The sequence below is a fragment of the Oculina patagonica genome, chromosome 1, assembly GCF_052425735.1.
Source record: "Oculina patagonica isolate OP01 chromosome 1, crgOcupat, whole genome shotgun sequence".
Lineage (NCBI taxonomy): Eukaryota > Metazoa > Cnidaria > Anthozoa > Scleractinia > Oculinidae > Oculina > Oculina patagonica.
In genome coordinates this window covers 44,115,021-44,138,448 of record NC_135758.1, presented here as the reverse complement: position 1 = coordinate 44,138,448, position 23,428 = coordinate 44,115,021, and the positions used below count along the sequence as shown (strand labels likewise).

Genomic DNA, 23,428 nt, shown 5'->3' with positions numbered 1-23,428 from the left:
TTGATACGCACTTCCCGCTTTAGAACGAGTTAAAGTTTATTGATCGTGAACCACACTGGTACACACGCAGGGTCAAAGATGCAATTCAGATAGGACTTCATCCTAACAATATCAACAGGGATAGTGGAATTGAAATTCCCGAAGCATGGATGCCCATGATCAAAAAACACAACACCAGGAGAACTGAACGACAGCGGACCCCTAAGGGAACAACAGCACACCAGAACAGCGAGGATCGAAATGCACCAATCACAGCTGTTGAAAACCAACCAATCACAGCGCAGCAGCGTGCTTTAAAACTTTACACCTAACCAGTCGACCTTATCGCCTGATGAAGACTAGCAGTGTGCAGTCAAAACGTCGCGATTTACATCACAAGTGACACTACGTCGTGAGACAAACGGAAATACTTTATTATTGAGTAATAAAGTTGTTGTAAAGTTATTGTTCTAGAGGAGGACTTGCTTTTTTGGACGGTACTTGCTTTGAGTTTTGATTGGAACACTGAATTGTCCGTGTCCTTTGTGATTAGCCAGAATGCTTGGTTTTGTTTTACGACACTCAATTGAACAGCGCTCTGAAGACACACTTGGCACTCGCTCGTTGGAAAGTCCATGTAGATTTCCGCTATACTCAACCCGCGTCCGGTCTCGGTACAAACCGGGCCGGGAGAAAGAGAATGCAAGGAGAGCTAATTTAAAAAAAAATTGCATTAGATAAGGGCTGCTTACTGAAGAGAAAGCGCTTATCCTATGATTTACATCAAATAGGAAAAGTAAGTAAGGGTGTCTCAGTGATGATGGGCGTCGAATAAATAAGCCGTTTGGATGATATTCGTAGGGCCCAGCCGACCACTCTCACCTTAAACACTACCAGGTACTTAGGCGGGGGAAAGAGTCAGTAGCTTACGGGCACCCACAACTAACTCTCAAAGATGGTTGAGCGAGAAGTGAAAAGAAATCAAAAGAAAAAAAAGGGCAGAAAAAAGACTAGCCTACGCGCATGCAGCCGCCGTCGCCCTTTTCCCCCGCTTGAAGGAAATAGCAGATAGCTGCATGCAGGCTAAAACACTTTCACAATTTTCCCGCTAACGCCCAACGATCTGCAAGGGAGATTAAGATTGGGCCAAAGTGTCGGTTGTGTAATTTGCACGTGGCCGGGAGTAGATACATACACCCTGCTTATTGTGACCACCTACTAACTTAACATCCTCTTCTCTTGAAAGGCCTTCTCCTGCATCTTCAGTGCTATATGGTCAGCAGGAGACGTTAAAGAACCCACACAAGGAAGAGTACAGCACGAAGTTCTCGCAATGTTGTGTTCTGGGCCCAGTTGTTCGAAAGGTGGATAACACTATCCACCGGATAAATCGCTATCTAGTGGATAAGTCTTAACAAAACATACTGTGCTATCCACCGGTTAGTGATTTATACGGTGGATAGCGTTATCCACCTTTTGAACAACTGGGATCTGGTCTTTTCCCGCTGTACCGTTGTACTGTTGAAATGCTTGGAATTACGAGCTATATTAAAAGCTGCTCTACAGTCCGAGGATAAATAAAGTATCCACATTCGAGTCAGCAAAGGTTAGTTTGTACAGGTTTTCGAAATAAATCTTAAAACTAGTTTGATTAAAATAGCAATGCCAGACTGACAGGACATCGTTGTAATCTTTATTAACACGAATACGTTAACACTGAGTAGTATGGTATAACTTTCGATTTCTTTTTTGACTAAACTTGGTGGCCTGTATATTTACTTAGAAGCCTATGACACGACTTGGTATGTCTACTAACTTGCACGGCTATCACAGCTTATGTAGCTTAGATATATGACTGGATTTATGAAAACCAGGTTAGTGAAATTTTCACCGTTGTTAGCGCAAATCGACGTCAACGCTTTTTTTTTCTCGCCAGAAACTATCTCTATAGTATCTCCAAAGTAGACGATATAAAAACTAACGTGAACGTCAGTCTTTTTTTCTCTTCTCCTCTCTCTCTTCTACCTTTCAGCGCTGTAGTTCATTTTGTTTTTCTCGGTATGTTTTTAGGCCACATCGCAGTGTAATGTACTTGGTCAAAAAACACTCAGGTCACCGGCTTTTCTTTGACCACGTTTTCATAAATCCAGTTATATATATTTTAATGTAAATAGTGTCCCCGATTAGTTTTTTCTTAAGCTAAATACCTCACTGACACCTAATAATTGAAGTCTTTCAGATCTTTAAGAGAACATATTTTATCTGGCTTGACGTCTTTTGATCCTCTGGTATTAGCTATTATTTGCAGCTTTAAAACAATTACATTGATATTTTGGTCAACTTTGGTCAGCTCAGCTTTACTTTTCAGCTAGCTTAGGAGAATATTTTAAAAACGGACCTTCCCATAAGATGCAACCTAACTATACAAATGCAAAATGGTAACACATTTTTTGTTCTATCCAGATCTCAGTTAGAAGTATAGTTTATAATGCTCAGAAATCAATAAAAACTTGGGAGATGGAAGGATGAAATAATCGCACCAGTTGTAAGACAACAACTGAAAACGACTATTTTTTTTTTTGGTATGTCGAAATTTTGGGAAGGGAATTCGAATAATGAAACGGACATGTGCGTCTAATTTATTTCCTCTTTAAAGGCCAGGAACCAACTCGCAGTGTGAAGGCTGGATTTGCTATAACTTAAAAGGCTTGACTTAAAATTCAAGAACCGTAGTCCTCGTCATCACTGTCTCTCCAAATTGCATCTTTGCTGTATATATGCCACCCATTCTGACTAGATCCTGACGACTCCCCATGATCGATCCCTTCGCCTGAGTATGTGTCCCAGTCATGTCCTGAGCCGGAATATCCTTCATAAATGTCTGCTAAACAAATGAACGATTAATATATTTAACACTGCTCCTGGTACAGTGATACTACATAAGTACAAAACCCGGAACGTATAGTTCCCCCATGCCTGTAGATAGCCCCCAGTGCATAGCTTCCTCCATGTCCTTTCTGGAAGTACTTGTAGGTAACCCTGCTTGTGTAGCCCCCTCCCTCTATAATCTCAATGTCTTATATATTTTGAAAAATGCCGAGGAAAGACCGTCTATTTTTTTTCCTTTTTGGGAGTAATGTTTGTTGTAATGTAACGAAATGTACACTACTTCTTGCAGGCTTTTGCTATTGTACCGTATCTAATTTATTCAATTAATCAGTCCGTTTGTTAGACAGCCAGCTAGTTCAATGTAGGTATCTCATACAGTAATTCAGATATCATTGTCAGATCTGGCATACAGTCTCACAGCAAATGACTTGATTCCAGGGGTATCACTATTCCTGTAATGACTGTTGTTGGCGACTGATGTTTCGACAACGTAAGCAGAGTCAGATATAAGACTTGACTCTGAAGATGACTTCTGCTCATGTTGTCGAGACTTCAGTCGGCAACAGCAGTCGTTTTCATCTTTTTCAGAACTATCCTCACCCGGAAAATCACACTTTTCGAGTTATTGTATGTATTCAGTCGCTTCAGTGGCAAAAATTTTCAATTAAATACTGCAAACCTTTCGATTCTCCACACTTCCGTTTCCGACAGAATCTCGTTTCCACTCTTTCAGCTTCACTACACGGTAACCCCTTCCGAGGTTTGGGCGAGCACACTTTCGCTCACGTGACCGCATTCCAAGTCCGCAAGTCAAGCTGCATTCTGACCAGCGACTCCACTTGCCCCAGCCTCCATCGATTACTAAAAAGAAAACAACAGAACTATTTTAACGTAGGCTTTATGATGTGAGAAACATTAAGTTTACTTTATATTTCTCCTTTCTTTTGTCCCTGCACGGTCTCTGGCGGAAGGGTATGGAGCTGGCCTAAAAGGTGGCTTAACTTGTATGCAAGAAGCATTTTTATACAATTTAAAATCAGAAGTCCCCGCTTCGTTCATCAAAATGTTTTTGATAATAGCTGTGTACAAGCTTGGCTACTGTGTCCTTGCCTTTCAAGCGAAACCCTAACAACACCTTAATGTCTACACGTTAGGCTTAGGATGAAGGCCAAGAAAAGGAGCCTTATTGCCTGTAGAGAAGAATGTTTTTGCATGATACTAAAACTATAGTTCTCAAGAAACAGGAAGATTGATGCAAAAGTATAACAACAATTGCCTGCTTGCCTTTATGTAAGTGAGAAACGATCTTTCCAGTGATGTATGTGCCGAACAAGGTACTATTAAAGTGGGTGATTGTTGCACATTATTTTTCACAAACAAACTAAAGTGCCAGTCTATGCACACCTTGGCATTCCTTTATTCTGCACTTTTCCTGTCCTACTTTTTCCGCCTCGTTGCACGGCGCGCCGCGGTACTGAGGTTTGGGTGAGTCACACTTTCGCTCACGTGACCGCATTCCAAATCCACAAGAAACGCTGCATTCTGACCAGCGACTCCAATCGCCCCAGCCTCCATTGACTAAATGAAGTAAAAAAAAATAATAATCATGGAATGACATGAGTTTCAAGAGCAGTGAGGTCAATAATATTGTTCACATGGTTATAAGGCGAAAATAAAATAGTATAGCTTTTAAGTCAGTATTTAAAGGCAACCTGGGAATTGAAGAAGCAATAGAGCTCGTCGTTCAGGCAGTTACGCCAGTTTCCTGGACGACGTAACTAGAAGTTGGTTATCATATACATCTTTTTGGATCATCAGATTGTCCAGCGTAGGTCACCCTCCAGCATTTTATCAGATTTTACCCCAATAATTCGCCAATACCCATTCGTACAATTGGTTCGAGAGAGGCACTGGGAGTAAGAACTTTCATCACACAACATAACGACCCTGGCCAGGACATCTATATCTGAAGACCAACGCGCTTAGCATTAGGCCATCCCCGCCTTCCCCTCCCTCTACCGATAAATAGAAAAGACTCACCTGGGGCAGAACAACCATACAACTCCAATCTGAGACAGGAAACTTTAGCTAACGTCACGTTTGGCGTCACTCCTTGCGGTGCCATTGGATAAATACGAATCGATCCTGTCGTTATTGGAGGCTGCAGATCGTGTCCCTTTAAGGATTGGACATTTGTGTTGCCATCCAATGTCTGCATAAACCAAAGAAACGTAGTTCAGTGCAAACTGCATTTAGGTTATTTGACAAGCAATCAAGAGGCATTGTTTTGCATGGAAACCGAGAATCTCTCCTGGATCAAGCTCTACCTAGCTGTAATCTTTACACTCACTAAGTAAGGGGGGGGGGGGGGCCCCCCCCCCCCCCGCTTAAATAAGATCTCAATTAATATCTCAAACTGTATTTACTGTACATGTAAAGTGTTTGGCGTTGGTAATTTAAGGTAAAACAAGACTGCAAGAGATAATAATCCTATTCTTCTATTTCTGGTCAACTTTAGGTATATTACACTAACCATCTAATAAAGGTTTATAGAAAAGGTAAATAAAACATAAATGCATAGAGAATAATCAGAGCCAAATCATGCAAACATTGGCAAACAGAATCAGCACTTCTTACATTTCCGACTGGATTACTTTTTTCCAATAACTTTATAATGTACACTTGCTAGGCTTATCTCTCAGCGTGAACCACATGTTTTCAAGCTCAAAATTGTATTCCAGTAAAACTGGATCTAATAAAAACGAATCCAGTAAATCCAGCTTTGAATCACCCTGAATAAAGACACCGTCGAACATTATGGTTTTTTTACTTACCAGGCTCCCATCTGCTTTCCGGTAGACAAACCACTTGCCTTTCTCCAGGTACTTGATTTGATATTTCGTTGCCCATCTTAGATCCTTAAGACTACCCTGTGTCATTATCTTTGTTATCGACTTTTCCTTGCCCAATAGGACTTGTATATAAGGTGAATTATCATTCAGCGCTGAGCACCAGGCCCCTTGGGGATCGTCCAGTCGTGCCAAGGCAGGGACATGGTTTGCACTTAACCTGGATGATGCCGAGATGTTCGCATCTGGAATTCCTTTGCTTTGCATTCCCAATTCATAATTGCAATCACCTGAGAGAATAAAATGCTTCAAAAGTCGGGCATGATTACCCAGGAACATTTGCCATTTAAATTCTGAAGTTCACCTTGCAAAGTTCCCTTTATACAAAACTCTTTGCCCTCAAGAGAATCTGAGAAGAAAGCTAATAACCGCAACAGCACCCAGAAAGGCGTAATTGTCTCGTTAAACTGATATAATGCACGGTTTCCAAATCCTTCTTTTAGACATTTATTTTTATTTTTTAAAAAGGCCCAGAGACAAACGAATTTCTGTAGTTTGAAAGCTAAAGATAAATAAATTGCTTTTTTAAATTGCCCTGTAAGTAGATTTACTAAAAGTGGCCCATCTTTTTTATAATCCAGTGACCTTTAGTCACTTGCTTTGATATATATTTTTCATAATTAAGGGCCTCTTCATATGATCCCGGTTGACCGGGCTGGCCCAGTTACCGAGATCTCAGCTCACTCCTATTTTCTTGTAAAATTTTGGATGTGTTCATATGAGAAGGTGGGCCAGCCCGGTTACCGATATCTCGGTTTCTGCAACCGAGATCTCGACAACCGGGAAGAATATTTTCCCATATGAACGCTCTAGCCCGGTCGCCGGGACGCAACTTTTTTTGAGAAAATAGCTTCCCTTTCGTAATTGGGCGGTCCAAATGGTTTAATTTTGCCTTGTATTTATTTCCACTTCAGAAATATGCGAATTAGCTTTATTAATAAAGTTACATGGGTCAATAAAGCTACGACAGTCGCGAAAGATGCAACTTTATGTGTCGCCATTTTGCCTTCGTTTCTTGAATTTTATCCCCGTCAACCGGGCTAAAATTTTCCATATGAACAGAGGTCAAAATCCGTCCTGGTAACTGAGACAGCTCGTAAACCGGGCTCATGTGAAGAGGCCCTAAGTGTAGGTATTTTTGCCCTATTTTTGGCCCTTGTTGGGCACCGAAGTAATATATATTTTTTATCTTCTCTATTTTCTGCTTGGTTAGCAAATTTTAACTGACTAATTAAACATGCAATGTGCAGCACTTGCAGATATGCCATTATTAAGGAAATAAAGAACTTGTAGAAGGTCAAGCATGTTGTACGGCTTCAGTTTTCGCAGTGCTATATTTTGCTTTCTCAGTAGCTATATTTAGTTTATTTTGCTCTCTCAGCTCACATGCTGACAGATAAGATAACTTATTTGGTCCGTGAGCAGTTGACAGAAGTTATCAACAAAAACGGTGTGTGAGGGATTTGTTATTTTCCCCCTGCGGCGTCAGAGATCTGCCTTGACCTGTTAGGGAGATAACCAACCGGGAAAGATATCAGTTACTGTGGTTCTTGTCACACAAAACCATAGGGGGAAATAGGAAATGATTTTTTTTTTAGTAGAAAGCTAAAACCAAATTTTTCAAGTGGAATCGATTGCATTTGACCCATAGAAGGTCTATGGTAATCTAACATATAAAAATCGAAACAGTGCTACAATAACTGGCAAATGAAACTTCCAACGAACAAGATAGAATACTGATTGTTTGTGTCTGTTAAGTGTATACGATTTGTGTCGATTTATCGACTATTATCGATTTCCTTCGTTTGAAATAAAGCTGTGACGTCGCAGATTTACGTGCGTTTCCTGTTTTGATGGAAAAAGCTTAGCTTGGCGCTTTAACCGATCTTTTCTGCTTACCGAAGTTAGTCCTAAATTTCCCATATGAAATCATGATACTTCAGAATTTCCCCCAGTTAGGTACAACTCCATAACTTTTGAACTTGAAAAAGAGTTTTCGTGTCCTTCATACAGGGCAACTTATACGACTTCAGTGACTGTGTACAAAAAGGTTAGCTCACAGACTACTGCAAAACAAGAACCGGCCGATCGAAAGAAACTATATTCTTACAAAATGATGCCAGCTTTAAAGCAGAATTTTCTGTGCCTTTTCCGTGAAAACGAATCGTGAAAACAACCGTTATCGAATTAAAAACATTTTAACATGCAGCGCTGAAACCATTCGCAGTATAAACTTTCGTAAACATTAAAAAATGGAATATGATTCGGTCAGAAATGAAATCTCACCTTTTACTTCGCTGGAGTTAAAAATAATCCAGATGAGGCACGTAGTGAGGAAGATCCTCATTGTGTCTGTAATTTGGACGTATTGATTAGAAGCTAACTTCGAAGCCAAGTTAAACTCAATCAGTAGACTGAAGACAGTCAGCCCACAGACTGAAGATAAACGAAGGCTTCAAGTCGACAGATCGAAGACAAAGCTGAAACTGTTGTATAAGGTTAATGAACTAGGTCACGTTTTATTTCTGAATATTCATTTCAATCACTAACTGTCTTAAAACAGGACACGTTTTAGCCTGCATGAGGTATTTGTTTATTATCTTCATTCCACTTCAAAAATGATGATGCTACCGCGGTCGAAATTTTTTTGTAGTAAAATTTCTTGCAGAAATCCCCAAAAACATAGAAAATGCTCATAATAATGTTTTTTGGAGAACGTTTCTGCAATGTTTTTAGAAAATATAATGCCAAACAAGAGTTATAAGAGGTCCCGTTTGAACCTTCTGGTCGGGTGGGGGGGGGGGGGAGTGGAGAGAGAGCGCGGGAGGGGAAAGAGTGGAGAGAGAGCGCGGGAGGGGAAACACTGAAAGTTCTCGTGTTGGTTTCAGCTACTATAACTTAGTAATTATGCAAGCTCTAATAACCATGATCGCAACGTTTCCTAACATTTGATGAGAAATGTTTTCCTGTGTCAAATGTTTGTTAATACGTTTTGGAATTGGCTGATCTAAAGCCTGGTTTTCACTAGCGACGCAAGGACAAGCACAAAGATAACAGCTATTATTTCACCGCGAAAAAGGTTTCGACTCAAGCAAAATCACAGGTGCATTGCATTTTGATCCTTGTGCTTGTGCTTGCGGCAAGCACAAGCACAAGCAACTAGCCGGCTGTCACTCACTGATAATTTCTCAGTTTTATTTTTTAAAATATGCTCGGAGTGGCTTTAAAAGCTGTCTCGTGAGGGTAGCCCATTCAGCAACGAGGCTGGTAATCATAGGGGCCCTGGGAAAAAAAGATATCTGCGCAACTTTCGGAACATTTCAACTGAAATATCCTGGAACAATCTATAGCCCTTTATAAGCCTCTTGTAGTTGGTAGGCCACCACCTTTGTTTATCTGGTTAAATTTGGATATACTCCACATTTCGGGGATTTTAATCTCAAATGATTGTAATCAAGGGGATTAAGACCACTATTTATTCTCTGTTTATTTATTTTTGCTTTTCCTAATGGAGAATTGCGGTTAGCTGCATGTAACTTCAAAATGGTTCAACGAAAAAACGTGTGATGGCATAGAATCAGAACTGATGCAAAAAAATAAAACAAAAACAAAAGAAAAAAAATATATGTGTATATTTATTAATTCGTAAACCCTGTAGCATTTCAACGTTTCCACGAGGAAATGTTTGCTTCCAGCAAAACTGTTTAAAGCCATCTGCCTGTCGCGTGCACCTTTAAAGGAAACTGCTTTTTTTTTTTGTCTGTGTGTGTCCCGCCTTTATGGGAGATAAACACTTAGGTAACATGGTAAAGTTTATTTTGTTTTCCTGCTAGATATATCACTAAACCAAGTAAGTAGCCAACTGTTTACTTTTATTTGCTCTCTTTTTGGACAAGGTCGCCGAACGTTATCTCAGTGTAATACTGTAAGCTAGAACATTTCAAACACTGCAGGTCGACCCAAACTGCTTGCATTTATCTTTGAAACAGAACAGGACATTATTCATTATTGCTAGTACCCTGTAAAGGGATCACGAAGCTACTTTTACTGTGTACGTTTGTACAATGACAGTTACACGCTGGTAAATTAGTACTTGTTGCTACTGACACGTTCAATTACGGCCCGTTTACAAAACAAGCTCAAATCGGGATCGGATCGGATCTCAAAACCTCGGATTGGATCAAGCTCCCGCCATAAAAAAAAGGATCATGATGAAGCTGAAAATGACATCAATTTCCAATTAACAGCATTTCTGCTTATAGACCCTAATAGCCATTTAGCCAGACGAACGCCATTCCCAAGTCTGTGATTGTTACTATAGTCGTACACCTACTTTTCTTTACAAGTGACATGTTTACAAAGTACTTTTCGAAGCAATTTGAAGAGTATTAAAAATGTTGTTCACTGATTCGTATACATTCAAGTTTTATCCGGAATATTAGTCAACTCGTGTACCCATTGCAGACCTATGCGAGCTACCTCCCAAAAGAATAAACTTTTATTTGTCAAAAAGCACGCATTGCATTAAACAATTTAACACTGTGAACGATTCCTGCCCTGTGACACTAAAGTGAATTTCATCGATAAAAAAACTTTGATATAAGCACCAACTTGAGTAAAAAAACGTGTTGAACAGTGCATCACTTTGTCTTCGAATGTTGCCTATGTTCTTTAAGTTTACATCTGACACATATTTTTAAAAAAATATGGTTCTTTTTCTGAGAAGACTGAATTTCAACGGAGTAACTTGTAAGTTATTTCGTTGAAATTCTTTAAAAAGAGCAACATAACCAAAACTTTATATAAAAATATTGAAGATCCGATACCAGGATTCATTGTAAGAAAATAAAAAGCGTTCTCTGGTAAAATGTTTTAAAAATTATTAGCTTTCGACAGCCAGACTGCTGTCTTCGACGGATAAAAATGAAGTCCGTCGAAGACAGCAGTCTGGCTGTCGAAAGCTAATAATTTTTAAAACATTTTACCAGAGAACGCTTTTTATCTTCTTTCAAAACTTTATAATTAGCTGTATAATAAACGCTCTCTATTTTTTTCTTTTTTGGAAGGCAAGTACTGTCGGCGGAATTCAAAAACCTCAGCAAATATTGAAATTATGACGATTAGAAGAAGTGGGAAAAGCTCTTTTAATGCGACATTTTTATCATCTGTTGATTAAGAAATCGTACAGACATATTATTCCCCATAAGTCTCAATAGCTCTAGTTTATCCTCCGACACGCTCCCTTTGAAAGGCTAATTAGCCTTATGAACAGTTGATTAGTAATTTGTATCGCCTATAAAATCCCTCAGACCACCCCGGCTTTGCATAATCATCTAAAGGGATTTCCTTGTGCCTGCTGGTTTGCAGTATTATTTTAATATCACTTACATGTGATCTTTCACTGATATTTTGCCTTAACTTAATGGTCTGTATGATCACGTTACAGAGCATATCAATTAAAGTAAACAGGAACACAGTCATAAAGAATAGAGAATAATTGTTCTGATTCAGCATGTTGTAGTCTGTGACATGCAGAGAATCTTGGCACTGGCCTGGTTGTTAATTATGTTGCTTTTGCCTGCATTCTTATGCCTTTAGTCACATGATATTATCTCGCCACACTGAATTAAATCCATTAGATGTCTGACAGTTGTTGTTACTACAAACATGGATTTAACAAACTATTCCTATGCTAGTGGCCAGAGCTGAAACAGCTCCAATTAAGTTTAATTAAAAAGTTGTGGTTTTCACTTGAGCTAGTCTTCAGGGCTCAAATAAGCACGTAATAATTAATGTAAGTTTTGATCGCGACAAAAACTAGTTTAGTGTAGCAGTTTGAAAGAAAGGCTAAATGTACGTGACAACTATCGATAAAATATATTTAGTCCTGCTTTCAAATAAATACAAAATAAACAAATAAACAAACAAATAGCATACATCAATAGAAATATTTTTTTTTTATTTGGAGCTGTTTCGTTACTTAAAAGGTCGCACAAATGCAAAATGAGGGTCTACCGGCCCCTCAAATAATACTGTTTTCTATAAATTTGTTTGTTCCTTTGAAAAAAAAAAAAAAAAAAAACAAGAAACAAACGAACACACTAACAAACAAACAGATACATGGTATACACAATTTTTATTTTTAAATCAAATAGGTCACCTTGTTCCAAAAGACCAAAAAAACAACGACTGGTCTGAAAAGAAATTTAATTCAGTTAAAAATTAATGGTCTTTCAAAATTGTTTTGTAATCAAACTTTTTAAAATTTAACTTACATGCTCTCTGGTCACAGATCTGTCGGGAAATTTCTCCGCTTCATCAAAAATGTTCAAGTTTCTGTTCACAAACATCTTTGCGGTACTTTATTCGATAGTGTAAAGTATGCGACTTCAGCGTAAATAAAAACTCAAATCGCTCAAAGGCCACAAACAATAGACATTTGATATGCGTGACTGCACTACGACATCCCATATTTCACCAAGGTCTTTTATTATTATTTAAAATCACTTGAGACTTTGGAATCCGACCATTCAGGCAAGCCACACATAGCCTGGTTATGCTTTTGACCGCCAGCTGGAATCGATCCGGCTCAATCCAGGGTTCAGATCCAATCCACTTCCTCCGATCTTATTGTTGTTTCTGTCAATGTCAAAGCTATTAATTTCACAAAGCGCAAAGGCGTGTCCAACTTTGACAGCCAAAAACATTTCCGTGGCAAAAATAAACACAATTAAACCGCAGAATACAGATATAACGGTGATCGATAAAACAACCTACATCAGCGTTTATCTGTTCATAATGAATTTACGAACGTATAAGAAGTTTATCAAGAAATATTCATTCCGAGTTACAATATAGAGAAAAAGAATGTTTATCACTGGTCATATTTGTTTTTGTTTTTGTTCTTGAAGGACATCAAAACAAAATTACGCGAGATAGTACGCTAAAAGAAAACATAAGGGTTCATTCATTGTCGCTATGTTTCTAGCTTTCTGTCGTTTGCAGCTTGCCTTGTTTGGAAAAAAAAAATCTCATTTTCTGCCAGGACCATGTTTGTCATTTCAACAAGTTTGGGTATAAAGGATAATAACCTTACAATATACGTGATGATTCGTTTATCTTACTATTCAGGAAGCCTCCAAGGTTAGTCCTAAATTCCCCATGTGAAATCATAATACTTCAGAATTTCCTCAGTTAGGTACAACTCCATTCCTTTTGAACTTGAAAAAGTGTTTTCGTGTCCTTCATACAGGGCAACTTATACGACTTCAGTGACTGTGTACAAAAAGGTTAGCTCACAGACTACTGCAAAACAAGAACCGGCCGATCGAAAGAAACTATTCTTACAAAATGATGTCAGCTTTAAAGCAGAATTTTCCGTGCCTCTGGTGAAAACAACCGTTATCGAATTAAAAACATTTTAACATGCAGCGCTGAAACCATTCGCAGTATAAACTTTCGTAAACATTAAAAAATGGAATATGATTCGGTCAGAAATGAAATCTCACCTTTAACTTCGCTGGAGTTAAAAATAATCCAGATGAGACACGTAGTGAGGAAGATCCTCATTATTTCTGTGATTTGGACGTATTGATTAGAAGCTAACTTCAAAGCCAAGTTAAACTCAATCAGTAGACTGAAGACAGTCAGCCCACAGACTGAAGGTAAACGAAGGCTTCAAGCCGACAAATCGAAGACAAAGCTGAAACTGTTGTATAAGGTTAATGAACTAGGTCACGTTTTATTTCTGAATATTCATTTCAATCACTAACTGTCTTAAAACAGGACACGTTTTAGCCTGCATGAGGTATTTATTTATTATCTTCATTCCACTTCAAAAATGATGATGCTACCGCGGTCGAAATTTTTTTGTAGTAAAATTTCTTTCAGAAATCCCCAAAAAATAGAAAATACTCATAATAATGTTTATTGGACAACGTTTGTGCAATGTTTTTAGAAAATATAATGCCAAACAAGAATTATAAGAGTTCCCGTTTAAACTTCTGGTCGGGGTGGGGGGGGGGGGGGGGGGGGAGTGGAGAGAGAGCGCGGGAGGGAAACACTGAAAGTTCTCGTGTTGGTTTCAGCTACTATAACTTAGTAATTATGCAAGCTCTAATCTCTCTAATTACCATGATCGCAACGTTTCCTAACATTTGATGAGAAATGTTTTCCTGTGTCAAATGTTTGTTAATACGATTTGGAATTGGCGCCTGATCTATAGCCTGGTTTTCACTATACGACGCAAGCACAAGCACAAAGATAACAGCTATTATTTCACCGCGAAAAAGGTTTCGACTCAAGCAAAATCACCGGCGCATTGCATTTTGATCCTTGTGCTTGTGCTTGCGGCAAGCACAAGCACAAGCAACTAGCCGGCTGTCACTCACTGATAATTTCTCAGTATTTTTTAAAATATGCTCGGAGTGGCTTTAAAGGCTGTCTGGTGAGGGTAGCCCATTCCGGTATCATAGGGGCCCTGGGAAAAAAAGATATCTGCGCAACTTTCGGAACATTTCAACTGGAATATCCTGGAACAATCTATAGCCCTTTATTAGCCTGTTGAAGTTGGTAGGCCACCAACTTTGTTTATCTGGTTAAATTTGGATGTACTCCACATTTCGGGGATTTTAATCTTAAATGATTGTAATCAAGGGGATTAAGACCACTATGACATTTGAGCGCACGTTATTCGCGCAGTTTCACGTTTTTTTTTTCTCTGTTTATTTATTTTTGCTTTTCCTAATGGAGAATTGCGGTTAGCTGCATGTAACTTCAAAATGGTTCAACGAAAAAACGTGTGATGGCATAGAATCAGAACTGATGCAAAAAAAGAAAACAAAAACAAAAGAAAAAAATATATGTGTTTAATTCGTAAACCCTGTAGCATTTCAACGTTTCCACGAGGAAATGTTTGCTTCCCGCAAAACTGTTTAAAGCCATCTGCCTGTCGCGTGCACCTTTAAAGGAAACTGTTTTTTTTTGTCTGTGTGTGTCCCGCCTTTAGGGGAGATAAACACTTAGGAACATGGTAAAGTTTATTTTGTTTTCCTGCTAGATATATCTCTAAACTAAGTAAGTAGCCAACTGTTTACTTTTATTTGCTCTCTTTTTGGACAAGGTCGCCGAACGTTATCTCGGTGTAATACTGTAAGCTAGAACATTTCAAACCCTGCAGGTCGACCCAAACTGCTTGCATTTATCTTTGAAACAGAACAGGACATTATTGCTAGTACCCTGTAAAGGGATCACGAAGCTACTTTTACTGTGTACGTTTGTACAATGACAGTTACACGCTGGTAAATTAGTACTTGTTGCTACTGACACGTTCAATTACGGCCCGTTTACAAAACAAGGCCAAATTGGGATCGGATCGGATCTCAAAACCTTGGATTGGATCAAGCTCCCGCCATAAAAAAAAATAAGGATCATGCAGACAAGCAACATGACTGGAGGTCAAGAAGTGACTTTTAAAGAAGTATACTGATGAAGCTGAAAATGACATCAATTTCCAACAGCATTTCTGTTAATAGACCCTAATAGCCATTTAGCCAGACGAACGCCATTCCCAAGTCTGTGATTGTTACTAGAGTCGTACACCTACTTTTCTTTACAAGTGACATGTTTACAAAGTACTTTTCGAAGCAATTTGAAGAGTAAAATGTTGTTCACTGATTCGTATACATTTTTCCTCGTGTACCCATTGCGGACCTATGCGAGCTACCTCCCAAAAGAATAACCTTGTTTTATTAGGGATTTAAAAAAAAAAAAAACGACGAAAATCTGGATGAAACTCAAAATATTATTTGTCACAAAGCACGCATTGCATTAAACAATTTAACACTGTGAACGATTCCTGCCCTGTGACACTAAAGTGAATTTCATCGATAAAAGAACTTTGATATAAGCACCAATAAATCAAATTCTTGAGTAAAAAAAACGTGTTGAACAGTGCATCACTTTGTCTTCGAATGTTGCCTATGTTCTTTAAGTTTACATCTGACACATATGTTTAAAAAATATGGTTCTTTTTCTGAGAAGACTGAAATTCAACGGAGTTACTTGTAAGTTATTTCGTTGAAATTCTTTAAAAAGAGCAACATAACCAAAACTTTATAATTAGCTGTATAATATACGCTCTCTATTTTTTTCTTTTTTGGAAGGCAAGTACTGTCGGCGGAATTCAAAAACCTCAGCAAATATTGAAATTATGACGATTAGAAGAAGTGTGAAAAGCTCTTTTAATGCGACATTTTCATCATCTGTTGATTAAGAAATCGTACAGACATATTATTCCCCATAAGTCTCAATAGCTCTAGTTTATCCTCCGACACGCTCCCTTTGAAAGGCTAATTAGCCTTATGAACAGTTGATTAGTAATTTGTACCGCCTATAAAATCCCTCAGACCACCCCGACAATGCATAATCATCCAAAGGGATTTTTCGTGCGTGCTGATCTGCAGTATTATTTTAATATCACTTTCATGTACATACACAACTGCTGTCATCTTTCACTGATCTTTTACCTTAACTTAATGGTCTCGATGATCACGTTACAGAGCATATCAATTAAAGTAAACAGGAACACAGTCGTGAAGAATAGAGAATAATTGTTCTGATTCAGCATGTTGTAGTCTGTGACATGCAGAGAATCTTGGCACTGGCCTGGTTGTTAATTATGTTACTTCTGCCTGCATTCTTATGCCTTTAGTCACAAGATATTATCTCGCCACACTGAATCAAATCTATTAGTTGTTGGACAGTTGTTATTACTACAAACATGGATTTGAAAAAGGAAAAAAAAAAAAAAAACCAATTTGTGAAAAAAAACTCACAAACGTTGTCTAGTGCCAAGAGCTAAAACAGCTCCAATTAAATGTAATTAAAAGTTAAAAAAACTATAGTGGTTTTAACTAGAACTACGTAGTCTTCAGGACTCAAATAAACACGTTATAATGTAACTTTTGATCGCGACAAAAACTAGTGTAGTGTAGTTTGAATGAAATGCTTAATGTGGTGCCGACTATCGGTAAAAAAAAAATATTTAGACCTGCTCCTGGGAGAAAAATGTTTGTCTCGATGTTAGAACCGAGATATATTCCTGCTTTCAAATGAATACAAAATAAACAAATAAAAATAACATACACCAATAGAAAGATTTTTTTTATTTGGAGCTGTTTCCTTACTTAAAGGTCGCACGAATGCAAAATGAGGGTCTACCGGCCCCTAGAATAATACTTTTTCTTTTTTTTATTGTTCCTTTGAAACAAACCAAGAAATAAAGGAACAAACAAACAAACTGATAAATGGATAAATACATACAATTTTTATTTTTAAATCAAACATATTGCCTTGTTCCAAAAAAAAAAAACGCCCGGTCTGAATTAAGTTAGTTAAAGGTCTTGTAAAATTGTTTTGTAATCAAACTTATTAAAATAAAACCTATATGCTCTCTGGTCACAGATCTGCCGGGTTTCTCCGCTTTATCAAAAATATTCGAGTTTCTGTTCACAAACATCTATGCGGTACTCCATTTGACAGTGTAAAGTATGCGACTTCAGCGTAAATAAAAAGTCGCTCAAATCGCTCAAAGGCCACAAACAATAGAAACTTGATATACGTGACTGCACAACGACACCCCATATTTCACCAAGGTCTTTTATTATTATTTAAAATCACTTGAGACTTTGGAATCCGACCATTCAGGCAAGCCACACATAGCCTGGTTATGCTTTTGACCGCCAGCTGGAATCGATCCGGCTCAATCCAGGGTTTTAGATCCAATCCACTTCCTCCGATCTTATTGTTGTTTCTGTCAATGTCAAAGCTATTAATTTCACAAAGCGCAAAGGTGTGTCCAACTTTGACAGCCAAAAACATTTCCGTGGCAAAAATAAACACAATTAAGCCGCAGAATACAGATATAACGGTGATCGATAAAACAACCTACATCAGCGTTTTTCTGTTCATAATGAATTTACGAACGTATAAGAAGTTTATCAAGAAATATTCATTCCGAGTTACAATATAGGGAAAAAATGTTTATCGCTGGTCATATTTGTTTTTGTTTTTGTTCTTGAAGGACATCAAAACAAAATTACGCGAGATAGTACGCTAAAAGAAAACATAAGGGTACATTCATTGTCGCTATGTTTCTAGCTTTCTGTCGTTTGCAGCTTGCCTTGTTTGGAAAAAAAATCTCATTTTCTGCCAGGACCATGTTTGTCATTTCAACAAGTTTGGGTATGAAGGATAATAACCTTACAATATACGTGATGATTCGTTTATCTTACTATTCAGGAAGCCTCCAAGGTTATCTGCAAGTGAAGGTATGAGATTCTCGTGACGATTTTGCTCAAGATATTAACAAATATAGATCGAAGATAATACGCGGTCGCCTTTGAATTCTTGGCGCTCGGCTGAGCGGTAAAAAAAAAGTCTCACTCTATAGTCTCTTCTCTAATTCTCAAGATGAACTCTGGAGACCTCGTTTGTTCTGGTCAGTGCGGATTTAATAGTGTGTTGAATACACACATACGCCTGAATGATTTTCGTTAATAGTTTTGACATGATAAGAAGTGAATTGCAATCTCATTTGATATTTTAAGCACCTTAAAGGGCGTCGTAATTATCGAACTTGGCGCCATTACTCAAGCGCTTCGCTGGAGGCTCTAGGCAAACATGATCAAAATGAGGTCTTCAGTTGTTCTCGCGTTATCTCTAGCAGTGTTCGCTTTATCCGAAGGCTTAACTTCGCAAGCCGAGAAGGAATTTGCTTCTGGCTTCCTTCAAATGCTTCACATGGATCATGCGCCTAATATATCTTGCAATCGCCATGACATTCCACGCTACATCTTAAATCTGTACAAGAGCAAGTTCGCAAGGAAACCGTCCGGCGTCGGTGAAAGAGCTTCGGAAGGCAGTACCACTCGGATTCTGTTCCCACAAGGTAACAATGCCGGATGTCTTATAGTTTTACAGAGTTAATTCGATAGTTCATAAATCCACGCAAGGTGCCGACATTTGTGATAAATATGTGCTAAGCAGAGACTAATTTGTTTGTTTGCTTTCATGATCGATTTTCAACAGATCTTAACGAGGCTGCAAACACCATTTCCCTCCAGTTCAACTTGTCTTCCGTTAGCTTCAACTGGAGCAAGATACTACGAAACGCTGAATTGCATATTCATGTTTACCCCGGAGCTGTTCGCACTGTGAAGGTCAGCATCGTTCGCGTGGAGCAGTCAAAGAACTCGAGAAATATTTCAGACGGAGATCAAGACACAATATCAACTCGAGATTGTCACAAAATGACCAAAAACAGATGGACGGTATTTAATATCACTCGAGTCATACACTCGGAGCTGAAGAGGGGTAGCGAAAATGTCAAACTGTCTATCTCTACTACTCCTTCGGTCAGAATTGGTTTAAATGGAAAGCGAAAACCTTTTCTTGCTGTTTTCTCTGGGCCGAATGAAATGCCAAGTCGTGGGTCACGCAATGCTCTTCCACTGATGACGCAACAGACCGTGACAAGTAACGTGACCAAGAACATTGGCGTGACAAACCAGGCGCAAAAGACACGCAACATGAAAAGAACGAAGCGTGGGGAGCCAGCGGAGGTAAACATCTGTCGAAAACGCCGCCTTTCAGTCCGATTCCGCGAGCTCAAGTGGAACGGCTGGATCATTGCTCCAACACGCTTTGGATTTCACTATTGCGATGGTTCCTGTCCGGGAACTCTTAGCCAAGACTCGAATCCAACAAACCACGCCATCATGCAGAATATTCTACATCACCGACTTGGTAAGAAGGTCCCAGCGGCCACTTGCGTACCTACGGAGCTTCACTCGATGAGTCTTCTCTACTATGACGTAGATGACACCATCGTTTTGAGGGATGTTCCGGGGATGGTAGCGTCAAACTGTGGCTGTAGATAAATCTCGAGATGTTTATCAGCAGCAAAATCTGACAAGGAGCTTTTCCAACCCAGAGTGAATGCTATAGCTGAAGCCTCGTAATAATTGTTGAAACACTTCGTTTTTGACAAAATTTGCCCTTCCTCAGCTCATCCTTCAATTGTGCAATGTTGACAGTACACTTCAGAACTGGTACATTGTAACCTTTTCAGGAGTGTCAAAAGATCGCAATCTGTCGTTTTTGAGTGTTTCGACAAAGTTTAACGAGACTTCGCTAATTTGCTGATTATAACCTCTGTGAGGTCTGACGCGTTCCAAGACGATAAGTGAGGTTTAACTGAGGACAGGCACTTGCCGTTTTATATGTCTTGAAAAACAAGAAACTGAATTACTTTTTGAGGCCTGATAAAGCAAGCCGCAGAAGAGTCGACAAGAGTTAAGGGTGGGATTCAGACAAGAGTTTTCGTCAGCTGGGCAAACTAGCCGAGGCTGTGAAAGCGCACAAGAACTGGTGGCCAAAGTAGAGTTTTAGTTTGACTCTCTCGTAAACTCTCGTCGATCACTCAAGTTTTAGTTTCAAAACTAACAATTCGTAAACGAAAGGTTTGGTATCAATATTGGTCCATTCGGAATTAAGTTAAATTTTGGTATTTTCTTATTCGTATCGAAAAGTAAAAATGGTCTGGCCATAGTAAATTAAAAACAACAACAACAACGACGACCGACAACAACAAGAAAAGATCAGTGATCTTTTCAAAAAAAAATATATATATTCACTATTACTCCTGCTTAAAGATGTCAAACATCAGTCTTAAAAAAGCAGCTTTAACTCGGCCATTCTCCATACGTACATAACATTTTTGAAAGATGGTTTGAAGAATGTGAATGTACATCAATACTAGTCAGCTTTGATGGGTTTCGTTATTCTCATCATCTGTCATCCGGAACTAATAAAAATAATCAAATTTAGGCTTACATTTAGCCTGAACTTTGACAATTCGTCTTTTGCTAATTAAACCGTTTTCTACCTCAGCTCAATTTTATTAACTTTTATTTATTTTGAAAATTTCACAAAAGTTGAAATAATGACTTTAGGTTAGTAGTTTGGGTCGTTAGGCAGTTATACTCTAATTAAACCGTTAATCCTTCAAGCCCCATGGTCAAACATGGTAACTCTACATTTCTTACAATCCTAGTTAGGAAAGTTGCTTCACCTATTAAGACAATTTCGAGTGTTGATTATTTGGTTAATTCTCATGACTTGTGAAATGGAGTATTATTTGATAATACAAGGGTTAATTTGATTTGTTCACCGGGTCACGGATTTTAGACATACAAAAATGGCAACCAAATTGAGTGAAATATAAAAATAACCACTGAAAACAATAGATAACAAATCAAATCTCTTCCGCGTTTTGCGTCGTCCGCCCCACTTCTCCCTTCTTCCGGCAGCCTTTCATCTCCCGCCGGGTACACCCTACATCACCTCTCTCACTCCTTCGACCGAGCACAATCGTTCGACCTCGACGCAATAACCGCCCCCCACCCCCGGTTCCTTCGGTGCTCGCTGCGTTGTCCCGCGAGGGGGATTGCCCATTCGTGACTCTTGGTGTTCGCTGTTCCACTCGACTGCGTGTCTCGCATGTTGTGCCGATTCTCCTCGTGTGTGGTGTCGTTTTGTCGCTCCATTGTGTGGCGCTTTCGCCTTTCAGCCGGCGTTGAGTGGTGTGTCACTTTTTTGTATCGTTTGTTGTGACAAGTCACTTTTTTGTGTCCCGAGTTCCCTGCGTCCCTGTTAGTCCCGAGAGTTGATCCAATTTGTCTCTCCCTTCTCTTTGCTTCGTCGAAAAAACTATTTCAACAACGCAGCTGACACAATAGAAGGCACGGATGAACAAAAATTGAAGAAGGTTAAAACGGATTGCAATAAGGGTTTTGGAAAAACTGTTAATTGAACAGTTCTCAAAGTTAACGTCGTTTGTTCAGTATAACTTTTAACTGTAACGTCCGGGAGACATATTAACAGTTTGTAATGAAGCTATGGTTTTGGAATTCCCTAGAAGTAGTTTTTTCGCTAACGTTAAAAGTGCGTTCCTCTGGGATGATCCGGATCAAAATCAATGATCTCAGATCATTCAGATCATGGTGCGTCAAAGGAACCGATGAATCCACTCTGGGCAAGAATCAGAAGAATTCCTCGGTACCTTTAATGCACCATTGATCCGACTGATCCGGCGCCGGATCATCCCAACCGAATGCACCCTAAAAGTTTCACAGCGGGTACTTGGCAAACTTCATAAAACAGACTAAACTCAGCCGTACTACAGTCCCTTTAAAGGGTTAAGGTAAATCAAAGCTTGCAGTTTTGTGTAAATGAAGACCATCTTGAACAGTTAAACTGCGTTTATTCTCCATAGCATAACTATACTAACTACATCGTGAATTTATGAGTTCCAAATGTCCAAGTTTGTTTGATTCCTTTTTTACAAGGCTTGTCCCTTCATAAGTGACACTGATCTCACATAAAATTGTAAAAATAAGGATTACGTACAACAAAGCAGAGATCACAAAGACTGGAATTCATAAGTAATTATCATACGCATTAGACAAAAATAGCAACGGGTTAATTGCTCAAACGATATTAGACCGTCTACAAGTCAGCCGAAAACATAAACAACTTCAAACATTCGATAACAAACTACGGACTTTTTAAAATACCCTATGATTTTCGTTTCCATCCAAAGCTGTACTTACAAAAGTTACTACTGTTTGTTTACTAAACGTACTTCCCCTCGGAGTTAATAGGAATGCTTTATCCAAGGCTATCATTTGCTAGCCTTACTTAGGATCGATATTCATTGTTCATTGTTTCTATGACAAGAATATTCAAAATTCCTTTACGATGCCAGGCAAATATTCAATATTCTTCTAAGATTTAAAGTCTCGGTTATGCGATTCCGCTTCAACCGAACTAAAACATCTAAGAAAGGACAACTGCAACGGACGAAGTGAAATTAGTGTTCATTATCATAATAAATACACTTAATAATGCCCAATTTAAATAAAAAAATGTGAGGCAAATATCGGCTATAAACAGTATACAAACATGTTCGAAAAAACATCTAAATAGTACTTCCGCTGCTATTTTGACATAGAACCACTATCAGAACTCTTTAAATGGGCTCTATCACGCATTTTACCAGATTTTTGAACAGCCAAATTTTATTTATTATGACGCAGGGAACTTAACATAACAGTCCATTTTTATTACAAATTGCTATATCAGAGCACTGAAACTGTCTACGAGCTTCTTTGGCTGCGGATGTCTCGGATGGAAAGGGATTACAATTTGAAAAATTATAGCTTAACCTACCAAGTTGTTTCCTTTGCGTCTTCAAAATATCGATATTTATAGCCGTAGCTTGATTTCTATCCGCAAATTAAGGTTATACCTTCCTATAGATGATCAAAGATAATGTTTTCCACGGGGTTAGTTGCTTACCACTAATTTCAGAACAATTTAGACAAAAAATCTACGAAATCCCTGTGACGAAGCTACGTGGAATACAAGACCAATCAGATGAACAAAAAAAAAAAAGAAACACAAAAATGCAAAAGAATATATTTATATATTACAAAATATAAATTAACAAACTTATTTTAAGTATTAACACAAATAGAACTATTAAAATAGTTCTAATTGTGTTCTTTTAATTACAAAACAATTAAATT

The 23,428-nt window shown here is 38.5% G+C and overlaps 1 protein-coding gene and 1 pseudogene across 2 annotated transcripts; one reads left to right on the top strand and one right to left on the bottom strand.

Moving 5' to 3' along the window:
- Positions 1-1,658: 1,658 nt before the first annotated feature.
- On the bottom strand, positions 1,659-8,269 carry LOC144633302 (coadhesin-like; annotated as a pseudogene). The gene is made up of 6 exons (XR_013567020.1): positions 8,064-8,269; positions 5,703-6,007; positions 4,909-5,080; positions 4,273-4,446; positions 3,548-3,729; positions 1,659-2,863 (listed from the first exon to the last, which is right to left on the bottom strand). The product of XR_013567020.1 is annotated as a coadhesin-like (transcript).
- Positions 8,270-18,030: 9,761 nt separating this feature from the next.
- LOC144633037 (protein dbl-1-like) lies at positions 18,031-20,751 on the top strand. The gene is made up of 2 exons (XM_078491812.1): positions 18,031-18,726; positions 18,867-20,751. Exons 1-2 carry the CDS (start codon positions 18,459-18,461, stop codon positions 19,715-19,717), a joined length of 1,119 nt encoding a protein of 372 aa, XP_078347938.1. The 5' UTR covers positions 18,031-18,458; the 3' UTR covers positions 19,718-20,751.
- Positions 20,752-23,428: the final 2,677 nt, after the last annotated feature.